Source organism: Lytechinus pictus, chromosome 2 (genome assembly GCF_037042905.1).
Source record: "Lytechinus pictus isolate F3 Inbred chromosome 2, Lp3.0, whole genome shotgun sequence".
In the NCBI taxonomy this organism is placed as follows: domain Eukaryota; kingdom Metazoa; phylum Echinodermata; class Echinoidea; order Temnopleuroida; family Toxopneustidae; genus Lytechinus; species Lytechinus pictus.
Window position 1 is genome coordinate 39,696,039 of NC_087246.1, and position 25,386 is coordinate 39,721,424.

At 34.5% G+C, this 25,386-nt stretch overlaps 1 protein-coding gene across 1 annotated transcript in view; it reads right to left on the reverse strand.

The window, feature by feature from the left end:
- LOC129254238 (paraplegin-like) overlaps positions 1-25,386 on the reverse strand; it is a 32,849-nt gene that overhangs the window by 5,966 nt on the left and 1,497 nt on the right. The window contains exons 2-12 of the mRNA XM_054892691.2: positions 21,569-21,689; positions 21,349-21,423; positions 19,527-19,678; positions 16,597-16,713; positions 13,926-14,036; positions 13,649-13,784; positions 11,534-11,682; positions 10,891-11,129; positions 8,164-8,293; positions 3,834-3,996; positions 167-477 (exon numbers count right to left, since the gene is read on the reverse strand). Coding sequence (XP_054748666.2) covers positions 167-477; positions 3,834-3,996; positions 8,164-8,293; positions 10,891-11,129; positions 11,534-11,682; positions 13,649-13,784; positions 13,926-14,036; positions 16,597-16,713; positions 19,527-19,678; positions 21,349-21,423; positions 21,569-21,689 — 1,704 coding nt within the window. The remainder of the gene's footprint in view (positions 1-166; positions 478-3,833; positions 3,997-8,163; positions 8,294-10,890; positions 11,130-11,533; positions 11,683-13,648; positions 13,785-13,925; positions 14,037-16,596; positions 16,714-19,526; positions 19,679-21,348; positions 21,424-21,568; positions 21,690-25,386) is intronic.

Here is a 25,386-nt window from a genome sequence, read left to right on the forward strand (position 1 = left end):
AATTAACTAGAAACTTCTACTTTGTTACAATAATAAAGATTCTATACACATCAATTTTCATATCTGTACCCATAAAGTATATATCAAAATTTTCAAGACCATTTTGTCGACCCTTCTGTCAAATAAGACCTCTGGAAATGAACTTCAACTTCCATTGTATTCCCACCTGTTCTTTTGAGTAGAGTTTCTGATCTGAGGGGAGATACTGAGCAAACCCCAAGGCAGCACTTGCCCTTGGTACAATGGACACCTTCATCAATGCATCGGTATGTTCCAACAACCATCCTACGAGGGCGTGTCCAGACTCATGAAAAGCCACTACTTTACGTTCTTCCTTTGACATGACATTTTCAGACTTTGCTGCACCTGCTACAATACGTTCAACAGCGTATTCAAAGTTATCAGTGTGAACAGCCTTGTAGTTCTCCCTGGCAGCATGAAGGGCAGCTTCATTGCAGATGTTGGCTATGTCAGCTCCTGATATATTATGGGGAGGTAAATGAGAAATGGTGAAGTTTTTGTACAGTGTAAATGAGAATCAATTTGGGTGACCCCCAAAGGAGGGTGCAGATTGTAAAAGTTTATATTGTTTCTTTACAGGAGACAATTAGTTTGAACTAGGATCCTGCTATAGCTGTATGAACAAAGATTAAGATGAACAGATGTTCAGAGTAAATAATTTGTTTTGAAAATTACTTAAAGCTTCGAATCATTTATCATAACAAATTACAATAGAGAAAACTGATACCTTGTCAAAGCCAAAAGAGTGCTAAGACAAAGTATGCTCTCTATAATTTTCAATCACATTGTTATCATTAACTCTTCATGTGTTTCATTTGCATCAATTACACCTTTAGACATGTTTCTTTCACAAGATTGCACAAACACTTACTTCCCTATTGATGCCCCTTTGTCCCATAGTTTTGTAATTTTTGTAGCTTTGTTTTGGATACATTTGCTGTCGTCAAAACTATTAAGTGGGAGAGTTATTGTATTTTGATACATAAAAAAAAAACATTCTCCAGCAAACCCAGGAAATTAATTGAAAAAAAAGAGAGGAGAAAATCAATAAATCCCTCCTCGCAAACAATACCATGGCCGGGTTCATTGTTGGGAGTTATGACTCATGGCACCTATGTGAAAGAGATGCTTTCGCCAGAAATACTTTGACCAGTCAAAGATTTACCCCCTTTACTTTTTCACTATAGTATGGGCAATTTACAAGTGGAACGCCTCTGGCAGTCTCACCTGCATCACATGATTCATTATAGCAGCAGTGCTGATTTAGAAAACAGCTATAATAATTATTCACAAAAGAAAACACTCATGATAATAAAATGCTATGTCCATTGACCCAGCATGACATTTGACCATGTGACCTAAGACGTGTGCAAAACATACTTGATTACCCCTAGGTCTATGTTTCATGAACTACATGTACATGTTATAAGTTATGATGCCAATTCAACAAATACCCCCAATACAGCTTAAGATCATTGACCTTAAATGACCTTTGATCTTGGTCATGTGACCTGAAATGCGCACAGGATATTCAGAAATACATGGTTACTTTTATGTTTAAGTTTCATGAACTAGATCCATAAACTTTTAAAGTTATGATGACAATTCCACAAATACCCCCAACATTATCATAGTTCATTGACCCTAAATGACCTTGGTCATGTGACATGAAACTTGCACAGGATATTCAGGGATACTTAATTGCTCTTATATCTAAGTTTCATGAACGAAATCCATAAAATTTCAAAGTTATGATGACAATTCCACAAATACCTGCAACATGGTCACAGTTCGTTGACCCTAAGTGATCTGGTTCATTGTTCATTGACCTTGGTCATGTGACCTGAAACTCTGCAGGATCTTCAGTGATACACTACTGTACAAGCTGTTATTTTCATGAATCCTGACATTTTCGCGGGTTGTTAAATTCGCGATCGGAAGATGTACGAACCACTTCCACAGCATTTCAAAGAAGCAAAACTAGTGCAAATCTATGCTCATCAGAATCCCCATGCTGATGTGTCTTTTGTACGTAAATATGTCCCTGTAAAAACAGTTACAAAGGAAAAAGGTGGCTTAAATTTAATTTTTATTTACCTTTCGATCTGAAAATTCATTCTGTCACAGTTTGATCAGTAATCCATAGGGTTTAGCAATTTTTGGAATTTGTGTTTTGTTCGATTCATTTCTCAAAAAATTGGTAAAAGTGCAAAAATGTTGAATTTTGTGAACAGAATCTCCACCTCTAAAAGCTCTGGTCATGTGACTTATGAATATTAATGAGTATGCAAATAGCTGCCAGTACGTATGTAAAGAGTCAATCAGATGACAATAAAATCAAATTATTTCATGGAAAATAAATTGTAATATCATAATGAGTAAATGAATATTGATAAAATTACGTTAGAAAATAGTTTAGGCTCTAATTTTGTATGAGAAATAAAAAAAAGTGAAATTATAGCTAACTCTTTGAATTACTAACTGTACTTTCTAAACCTTATTTTTTGTACATATAGAACTTGCCATTTCCTAATTCTTTCATTTCACATGGTGTTTTCAATAGCAAAGCTTTGCTGTTGAGGATATTGCCACTGATGAATAAATGTGTCAATATTTGTTATATTCGCGGCCAATCGGCAATTTGCGAAAACAACAGCTTTTACAGTATTACCCTTATGTCTAAGTTTCATGAACTAGGTCCATATACTTTCTAAGTTATGACGACATTTCAAAAACTTAACCTTGGTTAAAATTTGGATATTGATTCCCCAACATGGTTAAATTCATTGACCCTAAATGACCTTTGACCTTGGTCATGTGACCTGAAACTCAGGCAGGATGTTCAGTAATACTTGATTACTCGTATGTCCAAGTTTCATGAACTAGGTCCATATACTTTCTATAACATTTCAAAAACTTAACCTTGGTTAAGATTTCAATGTTGATGATGCTGCCGCCGTCGTCAGAAAAGCGGTGCCTATAACACAAGCGTACCTACAGGGGGGGCAGACTGCCCCCCCTGATGAGTCACAACCCATGCAAGGGACATATACCTGCCCCCCCTGACGAGTCTTGAAGACCCTTTTTTTTTTTTTCTTGTCGAATTTTTATCTGGTACGAAATCCTTTATTTGTGGTTGAAGACCTTTTTTTTCTTTTTTGGCTTGTCAAATTTTTTGGCGGACGAATTTGCCCCCCCTGTGGGTTTGGCAGCTCTATAAAAATTTGACACCCCCCCCCCAAAATCCTAGGTATGCCACTGGCCTATAGTCTCGCTCTGCTATGCAGGTGAAACAGAAATTATAATGATTTTGGTATGAATAAAAAAATAATGTTGCTGACACAAGAAAAAAAAAAAAGGGCTTAATTTTTTGGAAATGTTAGAAAGAATTTTGAAATTAGTAATCCAATAAATGTATAAATGACAAGAATGCCTACATAACACTCAACTTTGCTACACAACATTTTCCTTTCAATATGTTCGGATAAAAGTTATAGCATAAAGTATCATACCACGAAGAAGGGTTCACTGCGAGCTGCCAAACCCAGTGGATTTATAGGTCAATGTACAAAGGGTTAAATCATTAAATCTATGTTGATAGCTTTTGTATTTATTATTATTGCTAAGTAGAGATCTAACTAACAATAATATTAATTATTATTCCACTTTTATATAACGCTTTACACATCACAACAATGAAAGTTTTTTTTACAGATAAGATATATCATTATCGTTACCCCTATCATTGGATTCTGGCTAGTTCACATACATTCTCCACTTCCTAGAGAGTATTCCAGCAAACGAATGCTTACCGCTCATTCCTGGAGTAAGCTGAGCTAACCTAATAGAATATTGTTGTGGTTTCTTCTCTAGGACTAATTTCTTAAGATGAACTTCAAAGATCTCTTTTCTCTCTAGCATGGTGGGTGTGTCAATCAAGATATGACGATCAAACCGACCAGGACGCAGTAGTGCCTGAATGATTAATACACAGCATAAATGAAAGGTCAAGTCCACCCACACAAAAAGGTGATTTGAATAAAAAGAGAAAAATTAAACAAGCATAACACTGAAAATTTCATCAAAATCGGGTGTAAAACAAGAAAACTATGACATTTTAAAGTTTTGTGTATTTTTCACACAACAGTTATGCACAACTCATTGATAAACACATGAGAGTCGATGATGTCCCCCACTCACCATTTCTTTTTTTTTTAAATATTATTTGATTTATACAATATTTCTTTTTTTACAGATTTGACAATAAGGACTCTCTTGTTTAAACTACAAAATGTTAAAACAATGATAATTACACATGGTAATGGAGGAATAAAACTAAGTTTTATATGACAATGAGGACAAAATTCGAATATTTCATATTTCATGTAATGAAATACAAAAGAAATAGTGAGTTGATGATGTCATCAGTCTCCTGATTTGCATACTGACCAGGATGTGAATATAACTATTCGTAAAATTGAGCAAAACCTTATAATGTCATAACTTTCTTATTTTACATCCAATTTTGATGAAATTTTCAGTACCGGTATTATGCTTGTTTGATTTTTCTCTTTTTATTCAAACCAAGTTTAAGTTGGGGTGGACTTGTCCTTTAAATGAACAATGTTATTTTTACATTTCAAAACAGACAAGCACATATCACTACATGGCATAAGATATACATTTAATTGGATTAAAGTATTATACAGCACCGCCATTTCATCGTGACTTGCATGACATTTACACAAAATTTCAACTTTTTAAGATTCATTACTTGAAAATTGAATATTGCAGACTTGTTTTTCCTATATTTCAATCAAAGTATTGATGATACACATTGTCCAACAAAAATTTTGAATTTACAGCCGTTTTTGTAAATTTTGTAGGAGATATTTTGATTTGTTAATGTTTGTTCAGACTCGGGTGACGTGATAATATTGAAGATTACCTGACCTTACTGTATTTGTCTGTAATTTCCTCAGAAGATATTCACCAGATTTTGATAAAACTTTCTGGAGAGTATTTTGAAACATCAGGAAATATCATGTTAAAAACGCCTGATTTTTTTACTTTGAGTCGATTGCCATTTGAAAATGTGACTCGTGTGACATAGGAGTGTGACTCCAATGACAATTATCATTTTCGACTATAATTTGAATAAATTATCAAGATTTTATACAGTAAAATGGGCTAAATTTCATTCAAACAGAACATTTATGGTCATTTGCGTTCCCATTTATCTTTATAACAAAAGAATTAAATTCAAGCTCTGATACATCTTCTTACATGAAAGTTTACATGTGCGACTACATATTGTAGTCCCATATGTGATATTAGTAGCATTTAACGTTTTTCTGAATAAAAGTAATCATTCAGGCCTAAAGAATTGACATCTGCCAATAAGTCCCAATCATTATCCTTTTCCCCAAAACATTGCTTGTTTTGTGATATGTGACTCGCGTGACATACCCTATTAAAAACAAGGGAAAAGCGATTTTGTGTCTCGCCCACTTATGAAAATAACCAGAAATATCGTGATTTGCGAGGGCACGCAACAGAATTGTATCAAAACTTCATTGTGAAATGACTGGGATGGAATAACACTTGTCATAAGAGTCTTGCATGTAAACTTTAATGTTGACCTCAAAATGAACTTTGACCATACCATGTGACCTCCCAACACAATAGCATGCAGGTTGCCTAAGTACATCTACCATCCAAGTTTGGTTGAAAAGTGACTTACAGTTGCAGTATTGGTGAGAAGTGACTTGCGGTTGCAGAATTATGTGTCATAAGAGAGTCTTGCATGAAAACTTTAACGTTGACCTGAAAATGACCTTTGACCTTACCATGTGACCTCTGACTGCAGCATAACATGCCGGTTCCCCAGTCAGACCACAGGTCCCTATGCTAATGAGCAAAAAGGCCAGATTCATCCAAATCATCACGTGGCTGAATCCTCCTCCTTCCAAATCTCGTGATTCGTGAGATTTTCTTTCTCTAAGAATTTGCCTATTTTAACTTCAAGTTAAATGAAATATCATTGCACCATCAGATAGAGTAAATGTTATTCTTTCATATTGGTCATTTATTTTGTATACAATATTTTGTTAAATAAGTAAATTTCTGGCCTGAAAATGTGCCTCAAAACTGAATTTTCTTCCTCTGTTTTCTTTTGCAAATTGTGCAAAACTTTTTATTTTGAGCCTCAAAGATATATATATCACCATATAGCTGAACTTCTGTACTTTCTCACAATGCCACTCTTGATATGCGGCACCTTTTAATCGCGTCAAGATCACATTTTTCCCACCAAGGTACAAGACGAGATTTCTGAAATTTTGTACTTGCATGAAATCCAGAGTTCTGATTGGCTGGATAAGGTTCACAGAACAACAGACGCGGGTAATTTGAGGAGATTACCACATGGGAAGTGTGACCTTCCAATGAACCCAGGCACTGAAACCGTTGGAATTTGCCAGTGTGTGGTCTCTTTGACCAATCAGAGTGCAGAATTCTTGTTTTCAAGCTGCTTTATGTACTTGGCCAATGAAAGTGTGATCTTGACCCGATTAAACCAATTCTTATTTTGAAACCTATACCATTTTAAAGCATACATATTCAGCTTTATCATGATCTAAAAATCATTTGGGCTCAAACAAAAATAAAGTGTGAAAATAGCAGCTTTTGTCAGGTGAAAATAATCATGTTTTAGCATATTTTAGATCAAAATTTTAACCTATATTACAAATCTTTTAATGGTTTCAAACATATGACCTGAAAAAATGATTCTTCTTCTTTACAATGATACCAAAAGCATGAAATTCGATGCACAATTAGAGCAGTAATGACCGAATGAAAAGAGGTGTTTTGGTCCGCATCATGCTCATTAAATATGCAAAACATCTCAAGTCATGAATATCACTTGGATGAAAGAAGCCACTTTCTTTTGACCTGCCATCTGACTGTTCCCAAAGTCCATCTACCATCCAAGTTTGGTTGAAAAGTGACATACGGTTGCGGAGTTAGGTGTCATAAGAGTCTTGCATGTAAACTTTAAAGATGACCTTTGACCTTACCATGTGACCTCCGACTGCAGCATAACATGCAGGTTCCCCAAGTCCATCTACCATACAAGTTTGGTTGAAAAGTGACTTACAGTTGCGGAGTTAGGTCTCATAAGAGAGTCTTGCATGTAAACTTTAACGTTGGCCTGAAAATGACCCGTGACCTTACCATGTGACCTCCGACTGCAGCATAACATGCAGGTCCCCCAAGTCCATCTTCCATCCAAGTTTGGTTGAAAAGTGACTTACAGTTGCGGAGTTTGATGTCATAAGAGAGTCTAGCATGTAAACTTTAACATTGACCTGAAAATGACCTTTGACCTTACCATGTGACCTCTGACTGCATCATAACATGTAGGTCCCCCAAGTCCATCTACCATCCAAGTTTGGTTGAAAAGTGACTTACGGTTGTGGAGTTATGTGTCATAAGGTTTGTGACGGACAGACGACATTTGGATCCCTAAGTCTCGCCTTCACCTCTGGTGGGCGAGATAAAAAATGAAATAATAATCTGATTGAAATTAAAAAAAAGCCAACCCTGTTAGAGGCTGAAGGCAATGACTTGCATGCTTTGGTGATCTGCAGCTGATACGTCTCTAACCACACCATTTACATGTATTCCTATATCATCTGAGGGAGGGCGCTTTGAGATAGTGACATCATATGTATAAGGTCTATTAAATTTGGCAGCTTGAAATTTTATGCAACTAGCATTAGATATTGTGATTGAAAAATAAAGCATATTCAGTAACTTATTTACAGTGGTGCTAAAAAGTTAGTGAACCTCACCAGAAAATGAACATATTTATAAGTGTTCAAGTTCTGCCATGTTATAGATATTTAATTGTGAAGTCAGGTGATAAAATACTACATTCGATAAAGTTTGTTTCTCTGGGCTCACCAGACATGGTAGTGTTGTTGTCTACATTGAACACTCAGCATGAATGAGTGCATTTCGTGGCGGGGTTCACTAATTTTCTAGCACCACTATATATCATTTTATGAATATCTATTTTAACGTTACAATGAAAATTATGCAAGAATTATGTTATTTCTGTCTTATCCTATTTCTCACCTTATCTAATATATCAGCCCGGTTAGTAGAAGCAAGCATAATAACATCTTTCTGAGTTCCCATTCCATCCATTTCAACTAAAAGCTGATTCAACGTCTGTTCCTCCTCACCAGATGAATTGATATTAGCTCTAAATATAGAAACAAATTGGGACCAAGTACATATTACACATGATCACTAATTTTGAGTCTCTATTCTAAATCAATGGTAGAAGCTTTGATAATAAAGACTAACACCAGGGGCGGTATTCCGAAAACCGTGTTAGCTAACACGATTGGTATTCTGAAAATCGTGTTCGGATGAAAAATATGTGGCTCAAGTGGTAACACCACAGGCGGTCATAAAATATGCAGTGCGCAACCCCATATGCGGTGTTAGGGTGGAAGAAACAACGAAACTTGGTATTCTAAAAATGGTGTTAGCAAAAATTTTGTTCAACGATTACACGAACATTTAACACTGTGCTAAGGAGAGGTTAAGTTGAGGGAGACGATGGCTGCACTTTTTATAGCAGATGAAAACATCAATAACAACACACACTGGCATATAGCTATCATCTGGAAGATCTTCCTGTAATTTTCTTTAATTTTTTCACCTTTTTCTCTCTATGAACAATGATTAAACAATTTCTTTGGAACTCTGTGAAAATACTCACCAAATGCATCTTTAATTTGGGTATTCAAAAATCATTCTTAATATGCTCATGAATTATTTATTTGATTACTTTTTGCCATATCCAAAAAAAAAGGACAAAAAGGAGAGGAAGAAAACTAAAAACGTAAAAAAAAAACCAACACAAATAGCAATCAATAAGAATGGATTTGTTAAGAACATGGGAGTGGGGAACTCTTCTATAATATTCACAAAATTTTACCCTTTTCAATGGTTATAGTTCCAATGATGAGAATTTCAACTCTCAATGCTTGTAGGTTTTTCTTAATCCATCTCCCCGCCAGGGAGGTTAATATATATGCTTTGTATGGGGGCAAAAGTGAAAAAAAATATCAATATTTTTTGGCTGATAGTTATGCTCACCAAATTATAATAAAGAATCTTACACGAGGAGCGTTGCAAAAAAAAAAAAAATTTGCATGTTTGATAATATTTCTATGCCAGGTTTGATGTTTCTCTAAAGTGCTTTTCATGCTTTTTAAATTTTGCATTGCATAATTTTTAAGCTTTCAAAATTATTTTCATGGAATGATCACCCCCTGCCCCCTCCACAATCAATCGAGGCCTCCATTCTTAATTGCCACAATCACCCCACCCACATATGTCTAGCTCTAGATTTTATTTAGCTCTATGCGCTTACAACATGATGTCACAATGCAGGCTTCGTGTCATTGTGCACGCACTCATTTTTCCCCCCTGAAAATAATGCGCGATCTTTTCTTTAAAAGCACATTTGATTGGATTAAATAGATGCAGAGTGGAACCACCCCAGGTGATACTTTTCTCTTAACTGCCATATTACAAATATAGTTTCAACGCTTCAGACGGGCTATTTTATTCATGAGTCCACTGTTTGAAGAGTGGACTCATGAATATAAACAGTGGACTCATGATTACAATAACGTGGATAACTACGGCAACAGGTGTCAATTTGGCACACTGTGACAAAAGCGCGCATCAGCATTGGACATGTTTTATACACGCGCCCGATATGCGCTAAATTAAGCGTAATTTATACAGGAAATCTGCATAAACCATGGATTCAACCGTGGGTTTTCAAAACCACCTTTGTGAGTTCGGGCCATTATGTCATGCAGGACCTGCTTGTAGAGCAGCTTTATAACTGAAGTAGCTACCCTAGTTAAATAAAACATTATCATCATCAACATCACCATCATCATCATCATATTTATTATTACTATTATTATCATTGTTAATATTATGTTTATAAACCCACATTAGCTGTTGGTGCTTGGGATGACAGCATCATTCATGCTCTGAACACCAACACCGAACCTAAAAAGCTAGAATAAGCAGCCTGATTCAGTCTCTTAACACAAGACTTAAGTTGAAATGAGACCACTGCTGTGACTGACATATGTTTGGTTCCATGTTAAAATTTCTTATTAAAGGACAAGTCCACCCAAACAAAAAAAGAAAAATCAAGTAAACAACACTAAAAATTTCATCGACATCGGATGTAAAATAAGAAAGTTATGACATTTTCAAAATGCAAATGAGGAGACTGATGACATCATACACTCACTATTTCTTTTGTATTTCATTACAAAGAATATTAAATATTCGAATTTTCCCCTAATTGTCATGTGAAACAAAAGTTGTTTTCCTTCCTGAACATGTGTATATAACATTGGTTTAACATTTTTTTTGTTAAAACAAGTAGGTTCTTATTGTCAAATCTGTAAAAAATGAAATATTGTATAATTCAAACTATAAAAAACAAAAGAAATAGTGAGTGAGGGACATCATCGACTCACTCATTTGCATATAAGTTGTGCATATAACTGTTTTTTGAAAAATTAGCGAAACTTGAAAATGTCATAACTTTCTTATTTTACATCTGATTTTGATGAAATTTTCAGTGTTATGCTTATTTGATTTTTTTCTTTTTATTCAAATAAACTTTTTTCTGGGGTGGACTTGACCTTGAAGGATTGGAGATTGTAACACCAACATTAAACATAAAATCACACACTAACACTCTCCATACTCTCAGATGATCTGTGACCGTTTACTGATAGAAATCTCACTTACGATTCTGATCGTTTCCTGCCGATAGCATCTAACTCATCAATGTAGACGATGCAAGGGGCTCTATTACGTGCCTCCTTGAAGAGGCTCCTAACCCTAGCAGCCCCTAAGCCTCCAATCATCTCTACAAACTCTGATCCAGCCATGGCTAGGAAGGGTACATTGGCTTCAGTAGCTACTGCCTTGGCAAGGAGAGTCTTCCCACAACCAGGAGGCCCCAAGAGAAGGGCACCCTTGGGTACCTAGGATAAGATATCATGACAAAGTTCTTTTAAAACTCCATTGAGTTTATCTCTGTGATTCATAGGAATATATTTTATAGGAATATCCACTAAAATAGGGCAAAAATAAGCAATTAGAATTAGCTTGACTTTGACAAAAGAAAATTCACGACGTAAGGAGTGAACTTTCATCTGAAGAAAAACAGATACCCCAACTAGAAAATAACCATTACTGGGAAAGGTGTGACAATGTTTGCTGTCAGTTAAACTATGATTATTACAAATGGACCTCATAAAGTGGTAATAACTTTAACGAATGCGAAATAGAATGCATCATCATTCAAAAAACCTTATATTGCGCAGTATCTTGTAAACATGATGATGCTACTTTAACAAAAAAATACCAGTATGGAGTAGCCATTTACCTTTGCACCAAGTTCTTGGAACTTTTCTGGTCTTTTCAGATAGTCAACAAACTCCATGACTTCTTGTTTGGCTTCCCTGAGGCCAGCTACATCCTTGAAGGAGACTCCTTTAGAAGCACCTTCCTCTACAACTGTGAATCGAGCCTTGGCTTGATAAGAGCAAGGTTAGAATAAGATTAGAGAGTCTCGCACAGTCAAACTGAACCATTCTTTTAAAGGTTGAAACAAATTTTGTTCAGGTGTTGATGAATAAAAACAAGTGGAATGCCTCTGGCAGTCTCGCCTGCATTATGTAATTCAATACAGCAGCAGTGCTGCCTTTGAAAACAGCTAATAAATAATTATTCACAGAAGAAAACACTAATATGATAATAAAACATTATGTCCATTGACCTAAAATTACCTTAGACCATGATCATGTGACCTAAGACATGTACAAAACAATCATTCATACTTGATTACCCTTATGTCATTGTTTCATGAGAAAGATCCATAAACTTTCTAGTTATAATGCCAATTCAACTCATACTCCCAACATGGAAAGAGTTCATTGATCTGTAAATGACCTTTAATCTTGGCCATGTTCCTGAAACGCGCACAGCGTATTCAGGGATACATTGCTGCTTTTATGTCCAAGTTTCATGAACTAGATCAATAAACAAATTGGATTAAAGCCAATAAACATCATTGAATCTCCAAAAAGCAAACTACATGCTTATTTAATAGTCATGTGTTGAAAACATCTGCAACATCAAATACTTTTAGACAATACTGGATTTAAAGAAATGCAAAAAACAAAGATCTTAGGTTTTACTATTTATAACAAACTCACATGGAATGCTCATATCAACAATATTTGCAAAACTGTGGCAAGAAATATTGGACTAATCAACAAGCTTAAAACCTTTCTTCCAGTACAGGCACTATCCATGTTGTATTGTGCAATAATTCTACCTTATTTTAATTATGGGATTCTGGCCTGGGGAAATGCCTCTCAAACGAAACTCAACATAAATCTCTCTACTTCAGAAAAAAAGTACTGAGAATAATATGTAATATGTGCTTTAGAGCTCATACGGATGAATTATTTCGTCAGAAACGTATCCATAAATTCAGTGACCTGTACTGCTTACAACTATTTCAATATATGTATCAGCTCAATAGAAATAATATACCTAATGTCCTACAAAATAAATTTGTAAGAAATAATTCTTTACATGCATATTATACTAGACAGTCAAATGACTATCACTTCCTAAAAGCAGAATGGTATTTTCTAGCAAAACTATTTTTCACAGGACCCATATCCTGGAATTCTCTGGACAGAGTAATAAAAGAGGCACCTAATCTGAACCAATTTAAAGTACTCATCACAAAATTTCTTTGTAATTCTTACTGATATATCTTTTAAACTTTGTTATATATCCGTGGTAACATTGATTGATTATTTTAAAGTCAATATCTATATGTATATATTGTGTAAATACATTTGTGTTAGAGTTTTAATAATTTTAATATAAATTTATAGAATTTTGCTAATTATTTTAATCATATTTACCCTTACTTTATTTACTTGGATGGTTTGTGGAATATGTATGTATGAAATAAATAAAAATAAAAAAGTTGAATAGAAGATATTAAATCTTAAATTGTATCAACTTAATTATCAAAATATGATATTATGAATTCATACAATTGGAATTGAGTTTGACTTTAATAAGGCTATCTCTTTACAACAGGCAAATAACATTGTTTTATCAAAAGTGATTGATCACCTTTATCAGGTTTTGTTAATAATTTATACTTTTATATCACTCAGACTCAGATTCCTTATTGTTATTCATTAAATCACATTTCTTTTGTTGTTTTTAATACTGATGGATAGAAAACAAATGTATACTGCCTTTCCCTTCAGAGGTTTGTTGAGACATTGGTCCCCTCAGTGACACAAATGCTACTCTTTTCTTTTGAGACTGCGCCCCTCAGGAAACAGTCGCATTTGTATCACTTTGGGAATCACAGATCCAACCACCTCCTCTGGTGGCTACATACATTTGTTTTATTTCTAAGATACATGTAAACTGGTACTCCTTGAGAATAAAGAATGGGACTTACTCATCTGAGTAAAAGCATTCATTCCCCCTCCTCTCATCGCTGAGCGGATAACATAAAGAAGAAAACCTAGAACAAGAACAGTCCCAAGGATACTCATCATTCCATCGGAGCTAGAATGCTGGTAGCGGATCTGAATCTTGGAACACAAAATGGAAACACTATTAAATTCCTCATATATTCTTGACTTTTGTTTGATTTTCAATGTGTATAATACAAATAATTCATTATAAATGAAGGCTTATATGAAAAAAAAAAACTCATACAAAAATTAGCTTACTCTATCATTGTGTGTAATCCCAAGCTGTTCTTCCACCTCTCTCAGTTTTTGCTCAAATTTCTGAATGTTGCCTACACGCATCCTAAAATGATTGGGCTGACCTCTTCCGACCTAGGATTTCAAATGAAAACATTAGATTCATTCAATTTGGTCAAAACAAATGTCATAATTGTAACAAGACATATCAATAAATACAATAGCTATAAAGTCAAACAGCACTAAACAAAAAGTAAACATTTTATTTCTTCAAATGCATTTGTTCAAGGACCCTCCCCCATATGCTGCCAGTGAAAATGGCCTGTTGCAGTTAGCAAGCCCTACTTAATTGCTATAAATCTTTAACAAGAGAAAATAGTCAAAAATAGAAAGAAAAGATTCAGAGAGATCAGTACAACTTAGAGGAAACACATTACTTTATAAATACAATACATTGAAAACGATTTCCACACGTTTTTTTCAAGCATTGCATGAAGCATCAGTCAAAATGGTAAATACAGCCCCAATGTACTAGTATACTCAACAAAAAACGTAAGTCCCCCCTTAATCAAAATGCTGTAGCTTTTGAACACAATAAATTTGAGATATAATACTTCGCAGGTGGTTTTCTAAACTCATTGCTAACTCTTGTAAAAAATGAGATTGATCAGTAGAGTCATGCATGAGTAATCAAAGATTAAAGTAAAAATGACAATTTTTGAAAGTCACTAAGGTCATTTCTCGGAATGTGTACGTACAGAGTTGGGCAAAGTTTGTTTTTGCTGAATTTATGGTGTATATGCTGTTTTACTATCTATCGTTTAACAACTGCACACAACATTTTGAAAATGTATGTTCATGGTACAGTGAGCGCACTTTTTTGTGATGTATCAAAATAGGGGTTTTTATTAGTGCCCTCTATGACTTGATTTTTTTTTTTTTAAATTAGAAAATGTAAGTGGCTCCCCCCAATTTCAGGGTCCCCCTCCCCATTTTCAAATTCTGGATCCACCACCACTCCCCAGAAAATTTTGATAACATATGTTCATGGTTCAGTGAGCACAATTTTTTGTGACGTATCATCATATGGGATTTATGGTAGTGCCGTCTATAACTTAAAAAAAAAATGTTAAAATTGGAAAACATTAGTGGCTCCCCTCCCCAATTTCTCGGTCCCCCCTCCCTATTTTCAAATTCTGGGCCACCCTTGGTTTGTCCATACATTCAACTGATCCTGAGAAATTGTTATGAAAGAAAGCATTTTTGCAATATAAAGAATATTTATTCATAAGTTTTTAAGTGTGCTCGCTCAACCATGAAAGTGTAAAAAGTTTGGAGAAGTGTGTGTGGTGATAAAATAATGGATAATAAAAGGCAACAGCAATTAAGTCACAGTTGACACAGACTTTGCCCCAACATCAATATTACAACCCTTGAAAATGAGTCTGTGTATTTGAAATGCCTTTTTTTCACTTTGATTGGTGCTCACTCATCCATTAAGAAATAAATCAATTTAATTTTTGCTCAGAATTCCACCCATAGGTTAATAAACATTACTGCCAAATGATATTACTAAAGACATTTTTGAAAAAAGTTCCACCATATTGAAAATGGGGTTACTTATTCTTAAACATATGCACCCATGTTGTACACAAAATCTATGAGACAGGAAATCAAAATTTTAATAAATTTAAAGCAAAATGAGGGTTTGTTTCATGGACAATTTTTGTTACTTCAGAATAGATTTTTTTTCATGAAACTTCGTACATGCTGGCTTCAGAGAGACACTATTCAATAGAAGCGCACACCAAAATAATCATTCAACATGGAACAAAATGGGGCCAAGGCCTTGAACTTTCTTCTCATTTGCATAATTTTCAAATATTGTGTGCTCACTGATGCATACAACATCAAGATTTTCATTACAATCGAATCAAATGAACTATGCAAGAAGTAAGTGACAGGTATCCATAGCAAGCAATTGCATTTTATTCCAAAAATGTAAAAAAGAGCTTTTCACATTCCACATGTTCAAGTGAGAATGTTTAATCAAACGCCTTAGAATCATAGAAACATTTTAATTGGTCATGAACACAACAAAAAAAAGTTGATGAAATAATTTTAGTGCTAAAAATTTAACAATACTTGCCTAGCAAATTTGAAAATCGCATTTTTTGTTTTCATTCAATATTCGCTGACCCATGAGATGATGAATATTGTTGAAGATACTCTTCCCAAAAATAAATGCCACCATATTAGATAATTTTAGAAATGTGTAGAAAATCCAATTCTAGCAAATTTTGAGTCGTTCTTATTCAACCGTGAAATTTAGCAAAATTGTTCAATCATCTTTTACAAAGTACCTTTTACAAGCCTTCTTAACATTTTTCATGATGAGAATGTGGAATTCGTTCAGATAAAATGCAATCAAAGTCATTAGGCTTGTGGCTTCTAAAAAGCGTCAATTTTGCCTTAAAATATAAAATATGTTCGGAATATTAACCCAGAGGGTAGCTTATAAAATTATCGATACACTAATGTAAACATTTTTGAAAACTTTGGTATGGAAATTAAAGATGTTTGTTTAAGGGGGGACTTAGTTTTTTTTTGTTGAGTATAACTTGAAAAATACCATGAATTATTATTGCAAAGTTCCTATCAATTCTATTTTCAATAAAATGGCATTACATATTACCTCTCTACCAAAGACAATAGCACCGTCATGAAGGAAAACATGGACCACATCAGATTCAGGATTCTTACTCTCTCCACTCCCATCAGAATCATAATATGTTACTGACAGACTCTTTACCTTATAATGAAATAAAATATTTGATGTTCCAATATAAAGAGATGATTCCATTCAATTTGACTGTTACCAGATTTTTCTTTTCAAGAAAACAACAACACACTAATTAGAGTTTTGCAATTCATAGGTTTCACGCTTGCTGTAATCAGAGAATATAAACCTGTCGCCCGCACCCCGGCATTGAAATCAGACTATGGAATGGGATTGAAGTTCAACTTTGTCCTTTGCCAATCAGAAGAAATATGCAAATGAGGTCATTTACATGCACATACTCTGTCATCATGAGTAACTACATGGTCAGGTTCATCTTTTCATCCATCCATACACCCGTCCAAGCAAACACTAAGTGTGACTTTCAGCATGCTGGGTGGCCACCCAAAAATCATCAAGGTGAAAGATCATGGAATTTAAAATATGTAAAGGACAAAAATATACAAACAAAAGCTAGCATGACAAAGATTGCATTTACATGTACACAGCTATTATAACTAACAACTATTCTAACTAAAGTTCGAACAAAGAAAAAAAAAATTCATCCCCCCAAATAATAATGAGAACATATGCACGATTCATGATCCAATATAAAGGTAAACATGATGAAATACATAAAATAGACATAGAAATAGTGTCAGGACAGGGCATAAAATTTATTTTTTTACATGCTATTTTGGGGCCACATTGGGGTGACTGCTAAATTTCGGGGCCGTTACTTTCATTTCACAGGGTTTTTGGGGGGTCAAAGAGCAATGCTGCAACATAGTATGCCTCATTATTCTACTGCATCTAGGATATTGATTTCCCAAATGCTCTTGATTGTTGTTTGTGGCAGATTTTGAAGCAACTTGGAAAAGATGGTTGCCCCAAAGCATTCCATTATGTAAATTTTAGCAGAGGTTTTGGCTGTCATGAGAGCAAAATTGCCTGTCAAATACCTTAAATAGTGTAGTAATAATAGACCAAATGTGATTTTCAATTTAATGCTTATTTTTACTTTGATGATTTTACACACTGGCGTAAAGCTGGTCTGAGCTGTGGGGAAGGGGATGATAGAAATACATTGACTTGAAAATTCAAAAGTTTGGGGACAACCGAAAATCATGGGCTATGTATAAGAGGGTATATAACTGTGTACATATACCATCTTTCAGTTAAGGGTCTATAACATTTTTTTTCGGTGGGTATATAAATGTATATAGAAATGGATTTATTGTGATGTAAAGTAATGAATTACATACAATATCAATATACGAGCGAGAGAAGCGAGCAAATTTTCAATAATTAGAAGACAGGAATGGTATCCAAAAACCTCTTTCAAGTGGTGTCTAATTATCACATCATGGCCAATGTATATTGTAGTGTAAATGAGTACATAATACCATCTTTCAGTTAACCCTATCTAGGCCAGGGTATTTTGGGAGTTCATATGGCTGGGGGGGGGGGCCCCCCCTTGAGATCTCGGCCGTCGACCGCACCAAAAATTGGCACGCGGGTTGTCTGGGCCATAATCTACTAAATTGTATAGTAATTTATTTCATGCGAATTGCTCTTAAGTGATTATGCTAATTTATGCGTAATTAGTATGCAAAATCATACTTTTACCTCTAACTCCCTAAATAAAGCTCCTTTATGTTCTAATTTTTGGTATAGAAACTCTTGGTGGTGTTCTTAGCAAGTGTACATGAACAAAATTGCGATATCAAATCATTTTCTTATGTATTATATTTTTTTTTGCAATTTCTTATGTATTTCTTTGTTTTTTTTCCTTTTGTTTTCCATTGTTTTTTCCAATGGAATTTGTTGGGGACTCTTCTGAGATCATAAAAAGCATAAAATAAATACATTTAGACCAGCAAAACTAAAAATAATCATACATTTATGAATTTTGGTTGAAAACACAATTTGCATTGACTTTGTACACAAAACCACGTTTTTGAGCAATTTTTGGTCTGACATGCACTTACATAATGTTGCGCAATTTCGGAACCATGTACCCGGGTGACCCAAAATTGGTCTCAAAAGTTGCGCAAGACTTGAAAGTAAAAAGTCAGCGAGCGGCGCGGTCAAAAAATTTGGCGCAGCGAAAATATGGCGCGATTCGTTGAGGGGGGGCCTCCGAGGCCCCCCCCCCGGCCTAGATAGGGTTAAAGGGTTCAGACTTTGTTCAATGAAAACTCATTTGCTCAGTGGTAAAGGTGAGATAAGAATAAAAAAACAATAGATCATAATTATCAGCCATAAGGGTGCTTAATGAAATGATTAGAGGCCATCACATGCCACAATATAAACTTAGAAAAAAAAACCAACATGGAAATATATTCCCCCCCCCCCCGGAATTTACGCCTGTGGTCTTGAAATACAGGGTATGCTTATAATTTTTGCACAAATTATCCCCCACTTCCATAAAGATTTGAGGATATGACTATGACACCCCCCTTTCCCCACATTCACGCCAGTGTATCAAAAGGATGTTTTGATTGGTCGAAAGTTATAACCAAATATAAAAAAGTCATTGGTATCATGCAATTAACAAATGGACTTATTATAACCATACTCTCATGATGCAGCGAATGATAACCTTTGCAATAAGTAAAATAGCCATACCCAGATTCTTGTAATAGACTGAGCAAAATTGGATCATTATGATTTTACATAACTACGAGTAAAATTAATGATAATGTAATGTGAAGCAAATAATGGTCAATACATTCCCATGTTTTCTGAGGATAGGGTCAATGGAGTGCATTTCAATATCAATTTGAACATAGGAACCAATTCATTTATATGGGTTTATAAAAATTGAATGACTATCACTTTACCTCTCCTTTAGCAAGCATCTCATTAACAAATGTTTGCCATGAGATATTCTGAGCCTCATCACCTCTTGAAAGAAGATTTAGAAGAGTTAAGATCAGCATCAAAACAATCAACATACGGATATTCTCACCATCACCAGCCTTCCTACTTGGATCTACAAACAAAAAATGAAATTGTTAAAATTATAACACCGGTATTCCCCCACTATCAGTAAAAGTCAAAGTGTGCATTGATATTAAATCGCATCATCTAGAGTGCTGAAACTTATATCGAATATGCTCTAGTTCCTTACCCGAAATACAAATGCAATATTATATCACATTCAACAAGTATGTTGCCAAAATTAAATAAAAACAAAATAAAAACATGATCTCTGCCTGCCTCAAATCTCTCCAACATTCAAACAAATATTTCATGTTAATTACAATCACAATACACCAGGGGTGGATGAACCAGTGGGGGGGGGGGGCAGTTGCCCCCCAAAAAAATTCTATGATGGATTGGTTTTTTTTTAATGGAAAATGCTCTTTTTTATAAATGAAATGTGCCCTTTTTCAAAATGAAATACCCTTTTTTAAAAAGTAAAACGTAATAAATTTTAGGTTAGAAATTCAAAAATTTATTGGAGCGCACCCGCATCAATTCATTCCATTCAAGGTTATGAAAATGCTTAGAATGTCCAGTTTTCCGTTTGGAATATCACAATTTTTGGGCTCGCATTTTGCACTTACATTAATTATTGTTTAGTAAGGTACTCAAATGTGTTCCTGGTTACAAAAAAATGTCCAGTTTTCAGGTTGGAATATCACAAGTTTTCAGCTTATGCTTTGCGCTCGCATTATTCGATTGGTGAGATGTGTATCCTATTCACGAGTTACTAAATGCAGTCATTAACAGGTGCCTTTTCTGGTCAGTATATCATAAATTTATTCTCGCACTATGCACTTGTGTTAATTCTTTAGTTAAATACACATCTTTTTCAAGATTACAAAAACTGCTCGGAATGTTTAATTTTCATATCTTATGACATGAAATGTCAAAAATTTTGAGCTTGCAACATCTCTCAAGGATGCCCTTTTTAACAGTAAATTTTTAGCGCCATAATTGACCAAAAAGTGAGTTTTACAACTTCAGATTTTAAAATTTTTCCAAACAGCTCACTCGCTACCCTCCTCGCAGAAAAAAATAAATCCTAAATATATAAATTATCAGAAGTCACTTCAAAAAGGCTTCCCACAACTTAATTACTACAAAACACACTACTAAATGTACTTCAAGAAGACGATAATCTCATGGTGAAAATGTCCGTTTGCACAAAAATGCTTTTTTTTTACATATAAGTCTTTTTGGGGCTTTACCCTCCCCCAAACAAAAATATGTTCCGCCGCCCAGGCAATGCACTATACCCATCTTCAGAATAAGTTTTCAATTGTTCACCATATTGTAATTAAGAATAATAGTAAGCTATAATACAGATGTCTTTAAGAAAATCCCTGCTGCACAAGTATCCTCCTTGGAAGTTAGTCCCTGCATTAAAACATAATCCTGTGTACAAAATTGGAAGATTTTTGATACAATCCTTATCCAGTAAGCAAACCCCACCCCCTCACCTCTTCCTCCCAATGCTATCTCAGCAAACAGGTCTCCAACTACTAGCATGCTTGTTTCATTTATCAGATATCTTCATCCAATTCAATTATTAATTTATTTCTATGATCAGCTTTCAGTCAAAGATACAAACTAAGTACTGTAAAATGATTATTGAAGAGAACACAGCAATATTATAACAATATGAGTTGTGGACACTATTCATGGAAAGCTCACCATCATCATCCTTCTGGTCATGATTCTCTCTCTGTTGTTGCATTGCACTTGTTGTGCTAAAACTCCTCATGTTATCTGTAACAAAGTCATAAAATTGAAGAAAAAAAACAAACAAATTTGTGAAGAATTTGAAATACGGATGTAATTCTTTTGAAAGAAAACAAAATTATTGGATGCCACTATTCTACTTTAATATCTAATTTCAGCCCCAAAAACTTACCCATGGATACAAGTAGACTAGATAATGATTTCCTGTCATTATATCCAGACCTCTTCAAAACACAGTCAAAAGCACAGATTTCCTTCAAAAGGTTATGGTATTTCTTCACTGAGCAAGCATTCTGTAGACAAAGAACAATAGAAATGCTGAAAATTCAAAGTTATCACCAAAAGATCTTTCTGTCTGATATAATGATTTAAATAAAATTAATTATCAGATCCAGGACAATGGCAAGAACTGCCAACCACTCTCCATTGCAACGGCATATCTGAACTAAACTGCATGTACATGTACATACTTGGCTTTCAATCCTGTGCAACAGCTTGCATTTTCCTGCATATGGAAAAAACCTGAAAGTTTGCAAACAAATTTTATGGCAACAGACAAGCAGACCTAGGGTGTGTTCAATGTTGATTTTCAAATTTTAACAGCAACATGAATCATGATTGAAACTCAAATTGCAAAACACAGAACACAAACATGATCAGTGGTGCACTGTTCAGTCTTTAAAATATAAAGCTCATTATTTGTCGATCGTCTTTAAATTTCCCGCTTTTGTTGCGCAGTTCGACCAATCACAAGAAAGGTCTATTCAGAATAGAATCAGAATAGAAGTCGTGAAGATTACTAAACGGACGATCAGGAACATTTTAAAATTGTTTTGAGGTGCTAACAAGTAAAAATGTATTTCATATACCTCACGTTGTGAACTCCCGTACTCCAAAAAAGAAATATAAATGACACATTATTCATACAGCGGAAAGGAAAATAAAAAAGAATAGAGATCGTATATATCTCAGGGGCCCGTTTCTCAACACCTGGACAAGTTAGTCATATCTTTATCCACCATCCACGGAGTTAGTTCCAATCTTACTAAACCCGTTTCACGAAATGTTTCCTAACTAGAATCCCTTGATATCGATACTATCGGTAGAAAGAGCAGACGAGACGTAGCCTTAGTCACAAAATAGCATAATTCTTAAAAAGCAAAAATATGATAAAACTGCAATTATTGTGATGAATTTGGAGATACATAATCAAATTAATAGCAGAGGCAAAATATGTACCATGCATACTTAACCCTCAATCTCCCGGGGTATTCTGATTCTTGTCATTCCGGGGGGGGGGGGCATTATGGCCCCCCCTTAAGATCTCAGCCGTGGATTGCGCGATCACAACGAAAATTTGCATGATGGTAGAGAATGACGTAATCTACGCAGTTGCATTGGTAAATTTCACTGAATTCATATATTTTTATTTTATATGAATTAATTATGCTAATTTATTCATGAAATCATACTTTTTGCTCTGATTCACTAAATAAAGCTCCTAGAATGCTATTTTTGGTGAAAATATTCTTTATAGCATTCCTAACAATTGTGAATGAAAAAAATTCTGGTACCAAGACCGATTTCTTATGTATTTTATTGTTTTTTTAATTTCTTATGTATTTTTTTGTTTTTTTTACTTTTTGTTTTTTATTGTTTTTTCAATGGAAATCGTTCCAGACTTAATTCTAATCATAAACAAGGCAAAATTAATTAAGTTTGATCATTAAAAGTAGAAATAATGATACATTTATGAATTTTGGCCAAATACACAATTTGCATTGGATTTGTACATGAAATCACGTTTATGAGCAATTTTGGGTCTGACATGCACTTACATAATGTTGCGTAATGTAACCGCGTACCCGGGCATCACAAATTTGGTCTCAAAATTTGTGCGAAACTTGAAAGTAAAAAGTCAGTGAGCGGCGAGTTCAAAAAATTTTGCGCAGCAGATATATCGCAAAAATTGTCGAGGGGAGAATTAGGGTTAAACTATGAAGACTGGAACATTGAATTGCTGATAAAATGAAATTATGAATTATTCATTTCATGACTAAAAAATTACATGTGGACGTTGAGATGGGTACCCCCGGGATAGTAAATTTTGATAGTTTAGGGAAGTAAACCACAAATGTTTTCTATGTAAAGTAATGATAATTATACGTTTATTTATGGTTCCAAACATCATCAAAATATAGTAGAACATAATTTTCAAAAATCTTTAGATACCGAAACACATGATTTGACAAATATTTTTGCATAAATTAGAGATAGAATAATATAATAGAAAATAGAACTAGAAGGGTCTGAAAACAACGAATACGAGTACAGTTATGGATGACCCGACGTGGTAGAATCTTTATCAATTCAATTATTTTACTATTTCAAAATGAATGGTTTTGTTGCGTTTTACCAACAGATTTTTATAAATTATAGTTTCTATGCATTACAATTATTATTGAATGATCTAGTCACACCTGTTTTGCAATGTAATTTCAACTTCTATGATTGATAACGTAAGATTATAATTTTCAAATTTTTAGGCACTTTTGCATGTCATACTCATATTCTACCCACGTGATGCCACTACGTCACTAAGAAATAAGTTATGACAGGTTAAGAGGTGTCATAAATATTTAGTGAGGTTGTTGTCCCTGATCTTGGTAGAGAGGGCTTCGTGAAACGGTTAGCGGAAAAGCAGAAAAGAAGCTCACTATCATGACTATCTCCGATTTAGTCTAGAACTAAAGTATGACGGTGTTTAGACAGCTGGCAGCCGTCTGTTTCGAGGAGTTTTTTAACATTTTTTTATTTTTTAAATTTCTCCTCTGTATTTGGTGAGTGAAGCCAACGGAGTTCAGCTGAACAACCAACATAACAGAGATTGAAGCTTTGGTCTAGACGGTGTTGAGAAGCGGGCCCCTGGGGCCTGTTGCATGAAAGGGTCTTTCGTAGAACCATTCTACGTAAGAACGAGATATCGCTCAACTGTTTCACAAAGCCGATTTGGGTGATACGAAGAATGGTCCTTGGAAAGACACCTCCAGACATGTCCTACGTAGGCATGATCTTCTTTGCACACCGCCCGCCACCGTCGGCATTGAGAGAAAATGCATTTACGGCAAGCCACACTGACATATCACCTCTAAACATTTTTTTGGTTGCACTCTGATGCATTTTATCTGGGATGGCGCCAAGTTATTTTTTATATGGGGGCTAGTTGTTATCAATTTCAGGTCGTCTTTTTGCACGGCAGGACGACCAAAAACGGATGTCATTTTAACTTCTCCGGGGTACATGTATTATTCCCGGGGGTAAATAAAATGTATAGGGCCAAATATTTTTGTAAATATGTTTTCTTCTATGCTCCCTCCGTCTTATCCCCATCCCTTTTCTATTAAAAAAAATGAACTTGAAATACTTGAAATGGGCGGCACTATATCTCTTTAGCCGACCCTTCATGCTTTCTCTTTATAGATAAACAACAAATTTCTTTAAAAAAAATTATGTAAGGTAAAAAACGTGTTCAATAACATTCAGCAAAAAAAAAAAAGACAAAGAAAAATAAGATGTTAAACATGCTAAATCATTTATTTATTTTAATTTTATTTTCATTATAATTATTCTTTTGCTGAGATTTATTTTAATCAATGAAAATAATTGTTGGATTTGAAACAGTGAAACAAAACAAAAAACCTGCAGCTAATATTGAATTTAATATACAGATTAAGCCTATAGCTTACGAATCCATCACAATCATTACATATGAAGATAAGTTCATTAAAGAAAAGATTATGGAAAGTCCATACGAAGAGGCGCATTTTAAATCTTAGGGTAGGCCCCTTTCGGCCCTTAGGCCTATGTCATAGCATATAGTCTCTATACTCCTTAACTTTGAAATGTTGAACATATATATTTTTTATGTTATTTCTTAAACCTTATATTCTTATATAAACTTCCATAAATTAAGTGATCATCTTTAAATAT